Consider the following 19,255-nt stretch of genomic DNA (forward strand, 5'->3'; position numbering starts at 1 on the left):
AACACCCAAACGCTTGTTGTGCCTAAATGGGTGTGCAAAACACAGCTTTAGGCGTGTTTTAAACCGCTTTTTTTACCTGTCAGGAGCAAAGGCGTCAAAGGAGAGGAAAGAAAATGTCCTGTGTGCATGAGGCCTTAAAACGGAGTTCCACCCAAAAGTGGAAGCTTCGCTGTTCTGCTTCCTCCCCTCCTCCGCCACATTTGGCACCTTTTGGGGGGGGGGGGATAGGTACCTGTTTTTGAGGGGTACCTGTCCCCACTTCCGGGAGATTGTGCCACGGCGCCGTTCCTCGGAAGTTCCGTCCCCCTCCTCCTTCCTCCGCCGCCCGGCTCGTTAGAAAGCGCAGAGAGCTTCGCACATGCACAGTAGGGACCAGCTGTGAAGCCGAAAGCCTTCACTGCTGGTTTCCCTTACCACAAATGGCGGCGACAACACCCGAGAGCCAATCCAAAAATCAGCTGGGGTGCCAACATCGCAGGCTCCCTGGACAGGTAAGTGTCATATTAAAAGTCAGCAGCTACAGTATTTGTAGCTGCTGACTTTTAATTTTGTTTCTCCGAGGCCGGAACACCACTTGAATAATACAATTCAATTACACATAGAATGCTACATCCCCAAAATGACTGACCACTGGACATGATCATAATACAATTCTATTACACTCCATACATAGAACACTACACCCCAACATGACCGACCACTGGACATGATCATCATACAATTCTATTCTCTGACAAAGCTGCACAGAGAATTTCAGCTATATTTTGGGGGAATATAGTGTCTTATACACTCTTTGCAATCTATTCCTTCACCAAATTTTGATATGGGTGACAGATTCATATACCTGCCGGGAAAAGGTACATGAACCTCTCGCATGGAGGGGGTGACACGGAGGCTGAAGTGTCCATACCAAAGATAGACACCGTGTCCCCAGGGCATGTTTAGCCCCTTAATAGCTAGGACACTGCCAGCTGTGAAGTTGACGGCGTCAGAACAATAGATGACTTATCCTCAGCCCCATTCAGCCTCCGCCTGGGAGATTCCCTGGTTGACAACTAAAAGCAAAAAAGGGGTTGGGTGCATGCTGGTATCCTTGCCCAATTATGGCTATATCTGGGGAACAATGTTAGCCAGTATCCTTGTTCCTTTGTTTACTTTCAGCTGTCGCAGAATCTCACAGCTGCATGGAGCTGGGGCTATGTCACTGGTTGCTAGGGCACTGGCAGCCTCCTGCATCCTATCAGCCCACTAACATTGTGAGGGAAGCTGTCACGACAATAACCGATTTCCAGCAAATATGCCTAGCTTTGTGCACTGGCATCTCTCTGTACACTAACTCAGCGTTGGTCTTAAGTTCACCTAGCTGAGAGCTGGTGGCGATGCTTTTAGAATCTGTTGCAGCCATAGCAACAGAATGTAAAAGTGGTATTAGTAAGAAATACCTGACTCTGACACACGTGTCTGTACTAAAATCTGGCACACAGCTGCCATGAATTAGGCCGCTTTCACACATGTGGTGGACCATTCATTTCATCAGTTCAGTCAAAGAAAAAACGTATGAAGGGTTGTCATCAGTTTGTCATCCATTTTTCCATTAGTTTTTTTCCATTGGCCAGCTAGAGAGGCCTTAATCACTTGGGTCTCGGAGCTATTCTTACATGCAAAAACGGAGCGTTTGTCCGCTTACATCCATATTTCGTCCAATGTGTTTTTTTAATGGAAGAAAAATAGGGCTTTGATCCGTTCCAAAAATGGATGCTGACAGAAGCGGATGTAAATGGATCTTCATCCATTTACATCCGCTTTTCCATAGAGATGCATTGATGTCCATTTTTCATCCATCAACAGATGGATAATAAAATGGACAAAAGGTCCACATGTGTGAAAGGGGCCTTAGGCACAGGCTGTGTTAAAGGGGTGCCAGAAAGTTGTTCATTTAGCTTTGCTGATTTCCCCCCAACATCCATCCAAATCTGACGAGAAATCTATTTGGCCACAAAGGCAAAAAATACTGAGAAGCTCTATGAAGATATGGATGTTCGTAGCAGTGGTGGATATTCTGGTTACATTTCGAACCCTCACAACATAAACGTACACTTTTATTGCTAGCAGTAGTTAGTCACGTTCAAGTTTCTTCTATTAGAACTGAAAAAGCGGCTTGGAGAAGCTGCAAATGTCTTTTAACATAACAGAACAAGCCCAGTGGAATGTGACTAACTACTACGAGGTATACCATGACCTGGAGAGATGAGGAACTTCACAAACAAGGCACGGTTATCCTATAGTGAAAACACAGTGATTTACAGCAGTGGGATCTGGGAATTTCTGTCTCAGAGATGAAGTGTGTACAATAATGACAGCCGGAAAAAATAAAATGTAAAATCAACAGCCCTTTACCAGGAAGACAAGAGACAGGCAGGAAGGGAGATGTATGCAAATAACTGAAGCTGGAACAATGTGCACGTGTCACCCACAACAATGTGTCATTACACACATCCAGGACTATTGCAGAACGCCAAAGGATGTAATCCCTCAATGCAGATACATTTAATGTATTATTTGTTCTTTACCTTTATACCATCTCATTACCAGGCTATTTTCCAGTTTTCAGTACTGTGATTGTTTGACTGACAATCAGTCTGACTCCATCATGCAACACTGTACTCAAATGAATTATATATAAATGTTTTGAGAAAGATAGAGCTTTCTTTTGGTGCTATTGAATAACCACTATTTAAGAAAAAAAAAAATTACGATACAAAAAAAGGGAAAAAAAAAATGTTACCCTTACTTTCTGTAATAAACCATTGGAAAAAAACAACACTTCTTCATAATTTTACACCAAAAAGTATTTTGCTACATTTCTTTGGAAAACAAAAGAAAGAAAAAACCCCCCAAAAAAACTATACCAAGTATATGGCCCCGTTCACACTTGAGCGATGCTACCGCATTGTGCTTGTAGTGCTTTTTTGGTGTGTTTTATAGCGCATTTTTAGAGCGGTGTTATTCACTTGAATGGGCCTTTTTTTCTCTCCAAAAACATGCTAAAGAAGCTCATGTACCAAATTTTAGACGTGAGCCCAGCACATTTTGCGTCACGTGTTTTTTGTGTGTTTTGTCACGCAGAAAACTTGCTAGCTATGTTTGCGGTGCCATTAAGACATAATGACACTGCAAGCATGTCACACGTTTTAGCACGTGTGCAGAAATGTGGGCAGAAACGCTTGTTTCTGCTATGCCCAGGTGTGAATGGAGCCTATTAATCTGTGTGAAAGCAGGGATAAGCTCAGGTGTGTTCGGACACAAGTCCAAATCTCCTGAGCTATCCTACTAGGAATGTGTCACTGCGGACCACCAATCATATGCAGCAGAGGCATTCTCCGCCCACAGCTGCATGTATGCAGTACATTTGGCAGTAGGGTAGAAAATGCCTTTGCTGCTTATGATTGGCTGTCTGCAGTGACACCTTCCTAGGGGGATAGCTCAGGAGGTTTGGAAAGCCAGAAAAAAAATGTGGTGCGTGTCACAGAACATGTTATCGCTACTGAACAATCCTTCCTATTGTGATTTCAGTAGCAGAGACTTTAATTAGGTAACTGATGAAGTTGACTAAATAGTCTTAATTCTAACTCAGTGTGAACAAGGGGATCTCCTTTTTTTCCATGTTAAATATAGGCTTCCACTGCTGTAGAGAAGGCATTGCTGCTGCGATCAGGAGATGTATTACAGGATTTTCCTTCCTCTCACACACAAAGTCTCTGTGGGAGGAAGGAGAAGGCTGATGTTTACTACTTTTGTTTACTACGATCCCTGTATTTGGTTGGCTCTTGTGATCTGCACTAATGACAGCAGGATGACAGGCACTGTAGACCCACCTTGTATGCAAAGGCACGTTACCAACAAGGAGGTAAACATCCTCCGAGCATAGGAGGTGCCCCAACTAGCTGTTACCTATACAGTATGGTCAAGAGATGACTAAAAAAACCACAAGAGACTGGGAACAAGGACCTTAACCCTTTCACCGTCAGCATAATTTTTTCCCCCAAATACACATTTGGTACATAAAAATTGTTTATATCACACAAAAATCACAATTTTATCCAAATGTATATTTTCTGTGAAAAATACACCTATATTACTGAAAACACAATATAATCCTCAATTTGTTGGTACAATATAAAAGATGAGGTTGTGTCGAGAAAATAGATGCCAGATACGCCAACCCTTTAAATTGCATGCGCCTACAAAGTGACAAAAAACGACATATTTTCACATGTTCTGGAGCTGTCCGAAGATTGCCAGATATTGGGGGGAATTAGTAAACTCTGTCAATGGCCGCCTCCAACTGAGACTCTTCCTGTCTCCCCAGAACTGGTGCTTCTGGGTATCCAGGACGATGATCAGAGACCTCGAAAGAGGGAAATTGTACTGCGTTGGAATGCCCCGCCCCCCCCGCCCCTCAGTAGGATCTTGGGAAAAGTCAATAAATGCTGTTCTTCCACTTTACAAATTAACCTACATTAATAGGAACTGCCCTAAGAAATTTAATAAGATATGGCAGCCATGGACGGCACAGGTAGGAGTAACGCCATGCTGCAGAATCTTGGCATATAGGACCGCAGTGCTAGCTGTGGCTCTAGCTAAAGTAGAATGAGGACAGAACCCAACTGTATAGATGTGAATTGTCGCATTGTTGATGTACACATTATTCCTTGTCTTAAAACTTGCCTGTACTAGGTCTATTGATTTGGTACATGTTGGACAAATTTTGTATCATGCATTGACCTTTTTGTCTTTTGAACATTCTGTTCGTTAAAAAAAAAAAAAAAAAAAAAAGGACATTTGATATTTCTACAAAACTTTGTAATCCAGAGATGTGAGTGAATGTACACAGAATGGTTAAACCAAAGGCAAAGGCAGACTCATTGCCAGACATATAGAAGTAATAATTAGCACATCATCACAGCCTGGCCAACCCAGGTCATGGCTGACACATGGCAATGGGCAGTGTTCTCTGTATGGACAGAGTTCGCTCCATGCCGGGTGGATGGAGACCGCTCTATGCCCCCTTCACTGGCAAAGTAAAATGTCATTTCCTCAGAGAGCTGCAGTTATCTGAACTATTTCCTCACAGCCATCATTTTACATTAACATCCCACATGGAATTCATTCCAAGAACCCAGACAGCTGACTCCAAAATAACGAGATATCACCGGAATGTCACTAAAGATGGGATTAGATACAACCATTAACCACCAGGAAAAAAAAATATGCTATAAAAAGAAGTCTGACAGCAGCACATGTAGCTCCACCATAAGACATCCCATAGATCCTGAACCTTCCGTATAATGAACAGCAGGCTACCGCTATAGAAAAAGCACCACTGACCAACACAACTGGTAGGTTTCAAAAACAGCGTCACCTAGTGGAGAATACAATGCCTTCAGAAAATTACACATAGCGCCCTACACACAGCAATCTCCCCAAAGAAGCTTCAGAACTTTTTTTTTTTTTTTTTTTTTTTTTTAGAGTGGAGCTTGGTGCGTTTTTTACTGTGATTTTTGGTGCAGGCAATTTTTGAAATGCAAGGAAACACGCAGATGTGAATGGAGCCTCATTGTTGTTGTGTTATCGCTCCAATTTCACTTTCAGGCCCCATTCACATCTAGCATAGTGGGAGCGTACGATTTGTGTTTTGTTTTTCCTGTGACACGCATAGGACAGCTTGCTGATTTAAATGGGCTGTGCTATATGTGGCTTTAGATCTGCCATCAATTATGTAGTGCAAGGGCCTCCCTGATTGGATACAGAGTGATTGGCTAGATAGGCGTTTCCTCCTATTATAGTACTTCGGTAAATCTAAAGGAGTACAATCAGATTGTATAGTGTATGGCCACCTTTATACACCTACAATTACTAGTTGTGCTTCCAGTGCCATTAATTGGTAACAACACACCAAACACAGAAGCAAACACACATTTTGCCATGTGAAAAAACGAGTGGCAAATGCTGCAAAACGCACAGTAAAAACACGTAACCCACAAAACGCCAAAATGTCCCATAAGCCACATATAGCACAGCCCATTGAAATCAACAAGCTGCCCTATGCGTGTCACAGGAAAAACGAGCCACAAAACATGCACTCCCACTATGCTAGATGTGAATGGGGCCTGAAAGTGAAATTGGTGCGATAACACAAGAACAATGAGGCTCCATTCACATCTGTGCATTTCCTGCATTTCAGAAATGCGCTGCACCAAAAATCGCAGTAAAAAACGCACCAAGCTCCACTCTTAAAAAAAGTTCTAAAGCGTCTTTGGGGTGATTGCTGTGTGCAGGGTGGCCCATTCAGGTGGATGAGCTGCTCAATGTGTGATGAGTGAAAATGCTCAAAAACACCTCCCCCCCTCGCTAAACAAAAATGTGGGAATGCGAGTTCCCGCTATGCAGAGATGTGAATGGGGCTTGACAGCTGAGTGTTTTTGTCCACTCCCTCCTATGTACTTGTATAAAGATTGCCATACATTATGCAATCTTATTGTGTATTTAGTGAGAAGGGTGATCACTGATTGATTGCATTTCATTTAAAAAACGTGAACCTGGGAATGGGTGGGTGGATGATGCAGGGTGTGTGCTAATGATATCAGCTGGTCAACTCCTTCCTGTGTCATAACCTACAGTCTGTAAGGACGTAAGACAGAAGCAATAGATACGTTTGGAATCATGGATGGAGGTACGTGGCTGTAAATTTTATGGAAAGCTTTGATATTTTTGCAAAAAAAAGTACATGAATGCTATAATGGTGCATAGGGAAGCTGGAATTAAAAAAAAAAAAAGGTGAACTTAGCCTTTAACTTGCCATTGATTGCGTTTTGTTCTATCCATTTAATTAGTGCAAATAAATACCTAATGAACATGGCAGAAACTTGGGGCTGACCTCTGCAAACTTCATGAGTTTTCTCAAGGAAAGTAATTAGCCCTCCCAGTTCCTGTCTTGGGACTACAGATTGCTAGGGTTTGAGTAGTTTAGCAAAAGACAACGGGAAGAGGTTGACACCTCCCAGTCCACAAAAAAGTTATGTGTTTTCATCCCACAACAGGACGTGAGATCTAAGTGCAGTTCTTCTAAACTTGTGGGGTCTTTAACCACTTGTCTACCAGTGCCATTTAAAAATGGTGGCTGGTAAACCGGGATTGTAAACACTCTATGCTATAGCAGCCAGGAGTGAGTTAAAATTGTATGGTGGGCAATGGGATCCCATATGGAAGTGTAAAGGCCACCAAAAGTACTGCAGAGGAGTTGTACCCAAATATCATGTGTCCTGTGACTTCTTTCAATCTTATAAACCATGTAACTACTGTATATGACGTAAAAAATTGAAACTACCATTTTCTTCTTTCAGGTCTTTGCTTTCAGAAAATATATATTGTTTGGGGGGTTTAACTAATCTTCAGACCTAAAATGTGCATTTTAACATGACAAAAAAACTATAAAATGGCTCTGGAAAACAAGTGGTTAAAGGGGAATGTGCTTGTACTGGCCTCACATACACTTTAAAGGGGTTGTAAAGGCAGAAGGTTTTTTATCTTAAAGTGATACTAAAGGTTTGTTTTGTTTTTTTTAAACAACAAACATGTTATACTTATCTCCTCTGTGCAAGGGTTTTGCACAGAGTGGCCCCGATCCTCCTCTTCTGGGCCCTCCTCTTCTTGAGTGCCCCCTCGGAGACCCACATTCCAAGGGGGCACTCGTGCAGAGTCCTGCTGCTGCGTCCATTGAAACAGACAGCAGGACTCGGCCCCCTGTGTCACCGGATTTGATTGACTGCAGCGGGAGCCGATGGCTGCTGCTGCTCCCAATCTATCCAATGAGGCCCCGAGACAGTGGCTGGAGCTGCTGTGCTCGTCCCTGTCACTGGAAAGATCGGGTTCAGGTAAGTAAAAGAGGGGCTCTGGGGGGGGCTGCTGCAGCATGGAAGGTATTTCACCTTAATGTATGGAATGCATTAAAGTGTTACTAAATCCAGTAATATGAAAATAGTTCATCCGCCCGCCCCCACAGCTTATAAATCTTCTTTTTACATTAAAATACTGCCACTATATACCTTTTTGGATGATCTGTATGCCACGGATACTTGATAAACTGCAATTTCTCCAGTGCTGAGAGTTCAGGTAGGAGGAGATTTCCACTGCAGCCTGTATACACACCCACATGTGTGATGTCAATATCATGTGACCTGGCTAGCTCTGAGAACACGTAAATGTTCTCTCCAGCATAAAAGACACAACTGAGCATGTGCAGGTCGGCTACCCTGCCTGTGTTAGCTGGCCTTCCCCAGATAGACAGTGCAGGGAGGGAAGCATCTGTGCATACAGGATAAAACAGTCTTTTTACACAATGCAGAGGGTTTACCCCTTAAGTTCCACAGTGAGTATAACAAGCATGCTATGCTGTATATACAGACAGATTTTACTGTTGTGGGTTTCGTAACACTTTAGGTGAAAAACACTGAGTGTTTACAATCCCTTTAATGCATTATATGCATTAAGATAAAAAGACTTCTGTGTGCAGCAGCCCCAAAACACTTACCTGAGGTCCCTCTCTGTCCAGCGATGTCCACGAATGTCTAAGCCATCCAAGATTATCCCTTCTGATTGGCGGAGACACAGCAGCGGTGCCACTGGCTCCCGCTGCTGTCAATAAAAGTCAGCTAGCCAATCAGGGGAGAGTGGGGGGGGGGGGCGCAGGGGCTCCCTGTCTGAATGGACATAGAGAGCTGTGACTCAGCTCGGTGCCCCCATAGCAAGCTGCTTGTTGTGGGGGCAAAGAACACAAGGGAGGAACCAGGATCACAGAAGAGGGACACGAGAAGAGGAGGATCCAGGCTGCTCTGTACAAATCCACTGCACAGAGCAAGTAAGTATAACATGTTTGTTATTTTTATAGGGGAAAAAAAATGAGCCTTTGCAATCACTTTAAGCTCAGATTTAAACATGTGGAATGAATGCCTACAGTCCTGAAGCCCAACTTGCAGTCTCTTGGCACTGTACAGTACTCAAAGCCCCTGCAGACAGTGGTCAGTTTTACCTTACCTGGGTTCTGGCTTTTATTTCCCACTATCTTACTTGTTTTCTACATTTCCCATTTCTTTTTACTTTTTATGTTTTTTCCCTTGATCTTTTAAAAAAAGTCTCAATTCGCAAAGCTAACAAACCAGGACAAATGTATTTATAAAGAAAAAAACTGAAAGTATTCAGTGTATTCCAAAAAGATTTGAAAATTATAATTACATGGCTAAAGTGGTACTTGTACCCAGCATCAGGTGATCCTCCTACATGGGTTGTAGCTGTGTATCTGTAGCCATTTCTTCTGTAGATTGTTCTAAATATACACAGAAGAAAGCATTGCTCTTTAGTTCTATCAGCAGGGGCGGGGAACTGAAGTCTTCACGCAGCCGACAGTTCTGAGCCCTGATTGGAGGGAACGGTACACCCCTTTTACACAGTACAAGAACAAGCACAGCTGGGGATAACAGTCACAGGCTGAGTGCTGCAGCTCCCTCCTCCATCCCCATTTTAAAGTGTTACAAAACCCAGGACCCTGCATTTACTATATCTGGTATCCCAAAGTACACAGAACATGGAAATGCAATAGTTTTAGTAAATATAAAACTGCTAAATACCTTTTCTCATTAGCAGTTAATAGCAGTCATGTGACTTCTATCAGTGTCCAGGCAAGCACTGGTTAAAGCTTGTAGGAGGAGTTTTCTGACTGTCCTATTAGAGTGCAAGAGCCCTGACACTCTGCCTGGACAGTGCTGATTGGCCCTGTGCTGATCACCTGCACTCTCCCACCTCTCTAGCAATACACACCAAACAGAGCATGTGCAGCCAGACTCCATATACTATGTGTTATCAGGAAATTATCAGGGGATAGTGGAAGGAGGGGAGGATCATGGAAGACACGATCAAACAGCCTTTTTACACAATGCAGAGGATTAACCCCTCAGGTTCCACAGTGAGTATAACAAGCATGCTTTACTGCATATACAGACTGATTTTACTGTTGTGGGTTTAGTAACACTCTTGGTGTCGGGAAAAGCTTCCAGAACTGAGTCATGTTAAAGCGGAGGTCCGGTCGTTTAAAAAAAAAAAAAAAGTCAGCAACTACAAACACTGTAGCTGCTGACTTGTAATAAGGGCACTTACCTGTCCAGCGAGCCCGCAATATCGCCCCCGAGGCCAATCCGTCCATCGGATCGGGTGCCGCCATCCTAACGAAGGGAAACAGGCAGTGGAGCCTTGCGGCGTCACTGCCCGTTCCTACCGCGCATGCGTGTGTCGCGCAGTGCTTTGTGAATGGCCCTGTTGTTTTCTGGGACACACACATGTCCCAGAATACAACGGGTCAGTTCACCGAAGAGGAGGAACGGGTCAGTTCACGCGCAGCGGAATAGGAAGAGGCAGATTAGGAAGACTGCCTAGCAACAGGGGTTTCTGGTAAGTAAAAAATGTTTTTTTTTTTTCAAATTTTTTTTAGATATTTTTTGTAGAATTTTAACGTCATTTTTTATTTTAGGGTGGACCTCTGCTTTAATAACAGAGGAACCAGGCAGCAGAGAGAAATGACACTCTGAGCTTGGGAGAGAGACAAGTACACAGTATTATTATTATAATAATACACAATTTATATAGCGCCAGCAGTTTGTACAGCGCTTTACAATGTAGAGGGGGGACAGCACAATTACAATACAGTTCAATACAGAAGGGACAGGAGGGCCCTGTTCCTATATATAGAATGTGCTTTTTTCATATTTCATGTCTTAGGTTTACGACCACTTTAAAGTGGAGTTCCACCCACTTTTACAACTCTTCAGCATCCCTCACTAAACTGTGCACTGTAAACGAATTGGATATTTTTAATTTTTTTTCTCAGCACCTACTGTATATCTGCTGTATTCATTTTTCACTTCCTCCTCCCTGGCCGCGGCCCATCGCATCGTTTCCTGTTTGCAATGCCTTCTGGGAAGGGGCGGCAACTTCCTCTGAAACTGCCGTTGCTATGGAAACCTGGCCTGAAACCTATTACACTGCTTGTGCTGCACTGAGCATGTGCGAGATCTGCAAGGATGAGATCCAGGAAGAAATACAGTCTGGCTTCAGATGCCCACACTTAAGATGGCCACGGCCTGCTGTAAGTTTATAAAATAACAAACTACTGCTATAAACTAACAAAACAGACCTTAGTTACAGACTAACTTTACTAGAATACATTAAGCTTGTGTATTATAGGGGCATTTTTATTTAAAAAGTATAATTTCGGCCGGAACACCACTTTAAGGAGCCCTATACAGTACATACGTTAAATCTTTGCGAATTGAGCCTAACTGATCTTGCCAAGAGTAAATTCAAATGTGTCCAAGGTACTTTTTAAAGGGGGCTTCAGGGGAACAAAAATGTGGAAGCATCGATTTGTAAAGAGGCTGTAATAGTAGTGATCTCCAGAAATCTCATATGTCTCCAATGTATGACTACCTAGTCTCCAACAACTCCTAAAGCACGTTTGCAGTCTCTTGCCATCTGTCATTGCATGCCCATAACATTTGACCATGTCCTGTTACATGTCTCCCAGCTATCTTTAGCATTATATTCACTGCATATCGTGTGCTGGTGATGACAAGGGGCCACGCTTGAGGCCCCCTTAAGAACTTTGTTCACCAGTGGCCTAGAGCAATTTGTCAAAATTCGTTACCATTTCCCAACCAAAAAAAAAAAAAAAAAACCCACTCCCTAAATACCCACAGTCCCTCTAGGTTACAGTTGTATGCCTGCATGTTAAAAACATTGTCTACCTCCTGTATCAACCTTGCAGTGTTCCATGCAGGGAGGGGACTCACCATGGCGCTGATCGTTTCCTCCCAATCCGGCCTTTCCCGGGGGTGGATACTACGTGGCAGCTCTGGTACAAAGTCATCTTCTTCCAGATGCAGCGAGGACTTCATTATTCTATAACATGAGAGATACAATGTCATTTATACTTTACTGATAATCTGTATCTACACACACAGCCATGCAGATTGTACAATCATTTATTTCAAATACTGTACATATTTATGTTTTCATTGTAATTTATTTTCATACAACGCCACACAGCAATGCCATGGTGGCCATGTGTAACAGGCTAACCCTACAATCATGCCACGTGTTATAATCTGCTTCTAGAGATTTTATCTGGCCCTCTAATGTAAGGGGGCTCTGATGGGAACGCTGATGTAATTGGGAACCCTGATGTAAGGGGGGCTTTAATGGGGACCCTGTTGTAACGGGGGACTTTTATGGGGAACCAAATTGAGGGGGAACTCTCATAGTTTCAAGTTATTTGGATTTTGTTTACTTTGTTTTACTGATTTTTTTTTTGTTCTAAATCATATCATGCTGATAACTCAGTACATATTATCTATGGTGTTCATACAATACACGGGCAGGCTTACCCAATATTGTAGAAACATTGGTTAAAAAGGTAAAAATACAATGAACAGGAATATCAGAATAAAATAATACAGGAGGAAGATACCAATACAAGTGGCAATAGGCACATCTGAAGAGAACCCAGCTGAAAAGTGTAGTAACCCATTACAATCAAACAGCAGTTATTTCTTCTATTTGCTTTAAATTGATTGGTTGCTGCTTTATCTACCGTGGTGAACTCCTGGGCCCATTTTGCATTGTTACCATTAACACATTAAGCCCAATTCATAAAGCCAACACACCAGGTTATAGATGATCCTTAGCCTCAAAAAAGTTACAGATATTTTCAGCCAATGAGATTTGAACAGCTAGCCATAAAGCTTTGTGAACTGGGCCCACTGACTGCTTTGTACATGAAACGCCATCAGGTTTATTCAGTAAAGCAGAACAAATAGCAATAACTGAAAGCAACCAATCAGAAACCAGCTTTTTACTGGCTTCACTACAGTATACAGCAATCTGGTTGCTATGAATACCTGCACTCGTTATTTCTCCCTGATTGTCAGCACTAAGCATAAAACAAGGTCTGCAGATACAAAATATTGCGGCCACTTCCCACAATTTATGCCCACTGACACTACAACTAGCTTTTTCACCTTTGATTACAGAAAACATTACACTTTGGCGAAATGGCAAGGAGATCTTCTGATTCTGGATGTAAGCTTGTTTGTGTCACTCAAATCAGTGCCATTTACCAAGAGCCTGACCCTATTCACCTAAAGTCTATCCATGTTCAACTAGAATCCATCCCTATTCACACAGGGAATGTTCCTGTTCATTTTGAGCCTATTATCCATATTTACCAACAGCATGTTACCAATTGATCTTAGCCAATATTACCTACCGCCTACCCCTATCAATCTAGAGATGATCCCCATCATGTCCATATTCACCTGCTGCATGTACTTGTTCATCTAGAGCCCGTACTAGTCACACAGGGGAGGATTTAATAAAATTGGAGTGCAAAATCTGGTGCCGTTCCGCATAGAAACCAATCAGCCTATAACTTCAGTTTGTTCAATTAGGCTTTGACAAAAAAAACAAAAAAAAACTGGAAGCTGATTGGTTATTATGCAAAACCGCACCATATATTGCACTCCCCAGTTTTAGTAAATCAACCCCACTGGTTCTAGCCATAATCCCCTACAGATTACCTGTGTCAATTGAAAGTAGATTTTTTTCAACCTTTCTACCCCAGAGGAAACCAGAAAGGGGTGGAGAAAAAGCCATCTAGTAAGCAAATTTTGGTTGGTACATCAGGAAAAGGCCGAAAATCAATCAGTGTACGGTAAGCTTAAAGTGTTACTAAACCCAGGACCCTGTATTCACTATATCTGGTCTCCCACACTACACAAAACATGGAAATGCAATTATTTTAGTAAGTATAAACTGCTAAATACCTTTTCTTATCAGCAGTATAGAACAGTCTGAGGACTTCTATCAGTGTCTGGTTAAAGCTTGTAGGAGTTTTCATTCTACGCCGACTGTCCTATGAGGCTGCATGACCCCTGACCCTCTGTCTGGAGCGTGCCGATTGGCCCTGTGCTAATCACATGCACCCTCCCAAGAAAAAAAATGCTCCAGCAATACACACCAAACTGAGCATGTGCAGAGTGCCCCCAAGGCTCTGTACTATCAGATGATGAATTGGGGACTGTGGAAGAAGGGGAGGATCAGGGCAGACAGGATCAGCAGCTTTTTTTTTTTTTTTACACAATGCGCAGGATTAACCTCTTAGGTTCCACAGTGAGCATAACAAGCATGCTTTACTACATATACAGACTGATTGTACTGTGGTGGGTTTAGCAACACTTTAACAGTGGTGGACAGAATGCCACCCTTCAAGACATCTAAAAAGATCACTGCAGCCCTGTATCTGGCTCTTCCAAGTGGTGTGCGTTGCAACACTGAACCTGACGGACACTAATCAGATGAGGGGGGGGGTGTCAGGCACAGCTCAGGTGACTCTCAGCAACCTCTGGAGGAACCCTAACTGAGAATATCAGATCCAACTGTTATCCATGTTCATATACAGCATTATCAGTGCCTAATTACAAGGATTGTAGCCAGATTTACCTAGAGACTACCCCCCCCCTCCCTCGTTCTATGCAGTATGTGTAGTCACTGTCAGTTTAAATAAGCAGTTGTAGATAATGAGCTCCAGTAGCCTGTTGAATCCTGGTTGTGTCATGTCCAGTCCAGTTGTGGATCAAGCAGCTACTCATTATAGGAAAGTCATTAATGTCTGCATAACAAATAGCAGCTCTCTGGGTGCAGATGATACAACACAAGCATGTCAGAATATTTAATATGACAAGAGCTACACCAGCCCGGCCAATACATGTATTCTCTACTTTTACCTGCATAGAATGAGAAAACTGGAAAATGCTGAACTCAGGAAAAAAAAAATCAAGCTAAAAGAACACATTCCTCAAAGATGTATCTGAATGCAGGCAGTAATCAGCACCAAACAATTATAACGAAATAACAAACATTGACTTTATTATCTAATAAATGATTTAATAAATACTTCATAATTCATACTAAGCTGCCGTGCCAGGAACAGTAATTTACTTACTCTCAATAATGTTCCTCACCCAACTTTAGGAATCCTAGAATCCCACACAACTGTTTCTGTTTCAGTTAAAGTGGTAGTAAACTCAGCCAATGGAATCCTCACTAAACAGAAGGCCAACAGTCTAAATCTGTATAAAACACATCACAATGTTACTTCTCTCTAAAGCTTTTTCATAAAGGTTATCTAGCTTACTTTCATTTCTTCCTTGCCTGGCCAAGGCCTGTGCCATATTAGTTGTTGTCTTCCTCTTCCCAATATGGAGTATATTTCTTCTTCTGTATGATTGCCCGTGATCTCATGCATGTGCATTGTAAGTTGGCCAAGCCTCATTTTCGATCGGGGATAGTATGAGAACATAGTCAGGTATAGCCAATGTTGGCATGCCCTGTGAGATAGCAAGTCACATGGGGTATTTCAGAAAAGCCTCAATGGGTCAGCAATCTTGTGATATTGCAATGCAATGCAGTGTGTGCTTATGAGCCATGGCAACTGGATGTATTGACTGGCGGCACACTGAGCGTGCCATGAATGAGGGACAAAATGCATATGCGGTGATGTCACTACACTAAGCATCAGGCCATTTCTACTACAGGGTTCAGATTTGTAAAATATGAAAGACAGTGACATGTAAGTTAACCACACTGCTTATCATGGGGAAAATGAAAGTTTACTACCGCTTTACAACATGCATATGAAATTGATGACCATTGGCACCTGCTTGGTATAATTGGTTTATGATACACCAGACTACAAAATTCCTGACTTTGTGCAAGTGCAAAAATTGATGCTGGTTTGAAACCAAAGGGTAGTCACACCAAATATTGGTTTGATGTAGATTTTTCTTCTGTTCGCTCACTTTGCATATTTTTGTAATTGGAATTTGGATGTTTTATCATTGGAATTGAATAAAAATGAACAGTTAAAATATATATATTTGAAAGCATTCTTACTTTAGAACCATTTCTTCACACCTGCCTAAAACTTTTGCACAGTACTGTGTATAATATATATATATATATATATATATATATATATATATATATATATATATATATATATATATATATATACACATACATATACACATACATATACACACACACACAAGAAATGGACAGGTACCACCTTTACCCGCACATACAGTGAGGGATAAAAGTATTTGATCCCTTGCTGATTTTGTACGACTAACAAATAAATGATCAGTCTATAATTTTGATGGTAGGTTTAGTTTAACAGTGAGAGACAGATCAAAAATATTCAGAAAAACGCATTTCAAAAAAGTTAAATTGATTTGCATTTTAATGAATGAAATAAGTATTTGATCCCTTATCAATCAGCAAGATTTCTGGCTCCCAGGTGTCTTCTATACAGGTAACGAGCTGAGATTAGGAGCACACTCTTAAAGGGAGTACTCCTAATCTCAGCTTGTTACCTGTATAAAAGACACCTGTCCACAGAAGCAATCAGATTCTAATCTCTTCACCATGGCCAAGACCAAAGAGCTGTCCAAGGATGTCAGGGACAAGATTATAAACCTACACAAGGCTGGAATGGGCTACAAGACCATCACCAAGCAGCTTGGTGAGAGGGTGTCAACAGTTGGTGCGATTATTCACAAATAAAAGAAACACAAAATAACTGTCAATCTTTCTCAGGCTGGAGCTCCATGTAAGATCTCACCTCGTGGAGCTTTAATGATCATGAGAACTGTGGGGAATCAGCCCAGAACTACACAGGAGAGTCTTGTCAATGATCTCAATGCAGCTACCAATTGTTACCAAGAAAACAATTGGTAACAAACTATGCCGTGAAGGACTGAAATCCTGCAGTGCCCGCAAGGTCCCCCTGCTCAAGAAAGCACATGTACAGGCCTGTATGAAGTTTTCTAATGAACATCTGATTGATTCAGAGAACTGTGTGAAAGTGTTGTGGTCAGACGAGACCAAAATCAATCTCTTTGGCATTAACTCAACTCGCCGTGTTTGGAGGAGGAGGAATGCTACCTAATGACCCCACCGTTAAACATGGAGGTGGGAACATTATGCTTTGGGGATATTTTTCTGCTAAGGGGACAGGACAACTCCACCGCATCAAAGGGACGATGGACGGGGCCATGCACCATCAAATCTTGGGTGAGAGACTCATTCCCGTAGCCAGGGCATTGAAAATGGGTCATGGATGGGTATTCCAGTATGACAATGACCCAAAACACACGGATAAGGCAACAAAGGAGTAGCTCAATAAGAAGCACATTAAAAGGTCCTGGAGTGGCCTAGCCAGTCTCCAGATCTTAAAGTGGTTGTAAACCCTCAGGGAAAACTTTCACCTACAGGTAAGCCTAGATTAAGGTATAGACAATGGCACAGGCGCACTGAGCTTGCCGTTTCCGAGGGCGATAGTGCCATTTACTGGCGGCTCCCGCGTGCATGTGCGGGAGTGACGTCATCGCGGCTCCAGCCAGTCACACAACCGGAGTCCGCGAACACGGAAGTCACTCCGGGAGACATGGCGACTGGAGGAGGGGAACGAGGAGTGCTGCGGGGGCTTCGATCTCAGGTAAGTAATTCATAATGAGCTAGTATGCTATGCATACTAGCTCATTATGCCTTTGTCTTGCAGGGTGCATTTTTTTTCTTTTTTCAGAGGGTTTACTTCCTCTTTAATCCCACAGAAAATACAGTATCTCACAGAATTGAGTACACCCCTCCCATTTTTGTAAATATTTTACTCTATCTTTTCATGTGACAACACTGAAGAAATGACACTTTGCTACAATGTAAAGTAGTGAGTGTACAGCTTGTATAACAGTGTAAATTTGCTGTCCCCTCAAAATAACTCAACATGCAGCCATTAATGTCTAAACTGCTGGCAACAAAAGTGAGTACACCCCTAAGTGAAAATGTCCAAATTGGCCCCAATTAGCCATTTTCCCTCCCCAATGTCATGTGACTCGTTAGTGTTACAAGGTCTCAGGTGTGAATGGGGAGCAGGTGTGTTAAATTTGATGTTATCGCTCTCACTCTCTCATACTGGTCACTGGAAGTTCAACATGGCACCTCATGTCAAAGAACTCTCTGAGGATTAAAAAAAAAAAAAATTGTTGCTCTACATGAAGATGGCTTAGGCTATAAGAAGATTGCCAAGACCCTGAAACTGAGCTGCAGCACGGTAGCCAAGACCATACAGCGGTTTAACAGGACAGGTTCCACTCAGAACAGGCCTCGCCATGGTCGACCAAAGAAGTTGAGTGCACGTGCTCAGCGTCATATCCAGAGGTTGTCTTTGGGAAATAGACGTATGAGTGCTGCCAGCATTGCTGCAGAGGTTGAAGGGGTGGGGGGTCAGCCTGTCAATACGAGGCACGCTGCATCAAATTGGTCTGCATGGCTGTCGTCCCAGAAGGAAGCCTCTTCTAAAGATGATGCACAAGAAAGCCCACAAACAGTTTGCTGAAGACAAGCAGACTAAGGACATGGATTACTGGATGTCCTGTGTTCTGATGAGACCAAGATAAACTTATTTGGTTCAGATGGTGTCAAGTGTGTGTGGTGGCAACCAGGTGAGGAGTACAAAGACAAGTGTGTCTTGCCTAAAGTCAAGCATGGTGGTGGGAGTGTCATTGTCTTGGGCTGCATGAGTGCTGTCGGCACTGGGGTAATACAGTTCATTGAGGGAACCATGAATGTGACATACTGATGTAGAGCATGATCCCCTCCCTTCGGAGACTGGGCCGCAGGATAGTATTCCAACATAACAACCCCAAACACCCCCCCAAGATGACCACTGCCTTGCTAAAGAAGCTGAGGGTAAAGGTGATGGACTTGGCAAGCATGTCTCCAGACCTAAACCCTATTGAGCATCTGTGAGGCATCCTCAAACAGAAGGTGGAGGAGCGCAAGGTTTCTAACATCCACCAGCTCTGTGATGTCCTCATGGAGGAGTGGAAGAGGACTCCAGTGGCAACCTGTGAAGCTCTGGTGAACTCCATGCCCAAGAGGGTTAAGGCAGTGCTGGAAAATAATGGTGGCCACACAAAATATTGAAACTTTGGGTCCAATTTGGACATTTTCTCTTAGGTATGTACTCACTTTTGTTTCCAGCGGTTTAGACATTAATGCCTGTGTGTTGTTATTTTGAGAGGACAGCATA

General features: G+C 42.6%; 1 protein-coding gene across 10 annotated transcripts in view; it reads right to left on the bottom strand.

Moving 5' to 3' along the window:
• Positions 1 to 19,255, bottom strand: part of ARHGAP32 (Rho GTPase activating protein 32) — a 352,740-nt gene that overhangs the window by 137,094 nt on the left and 196,391 nt on the right. For all 10 annotated transcript variants that reach the window (XM_073603297.1, XM_073603299.1, XM_073603301.1 and 7 more), the window contains one exon: positions 11,898 to 12,006. In XM_073603297.1, the coding sequence (XP_073459398.1) occupies positions 11,898 to 12,002 (105 nt within the window). In that variant the 5' untranslated portion in view covers positions 12,003 to 12,006. The remainder of the gene's footprint in view (positions 1 to 11,897; positions 12,007 to 19,255) is intronic.

This window comes from Aquarana catesbeiana, linkage group LG10 (genome assembly GCF_042186555.1).
Source record: "Aquarana catesbeiana isolate 2022-GZ linkage group LG10, ASM4218655v1, whole genome shotgun sequence".
Lineage (NCBI taxonomy): Eukaryota > Metazoa > Chordata > Amphibia > Anura > Ranidae > Aquarana > Aquarana catesbeiana.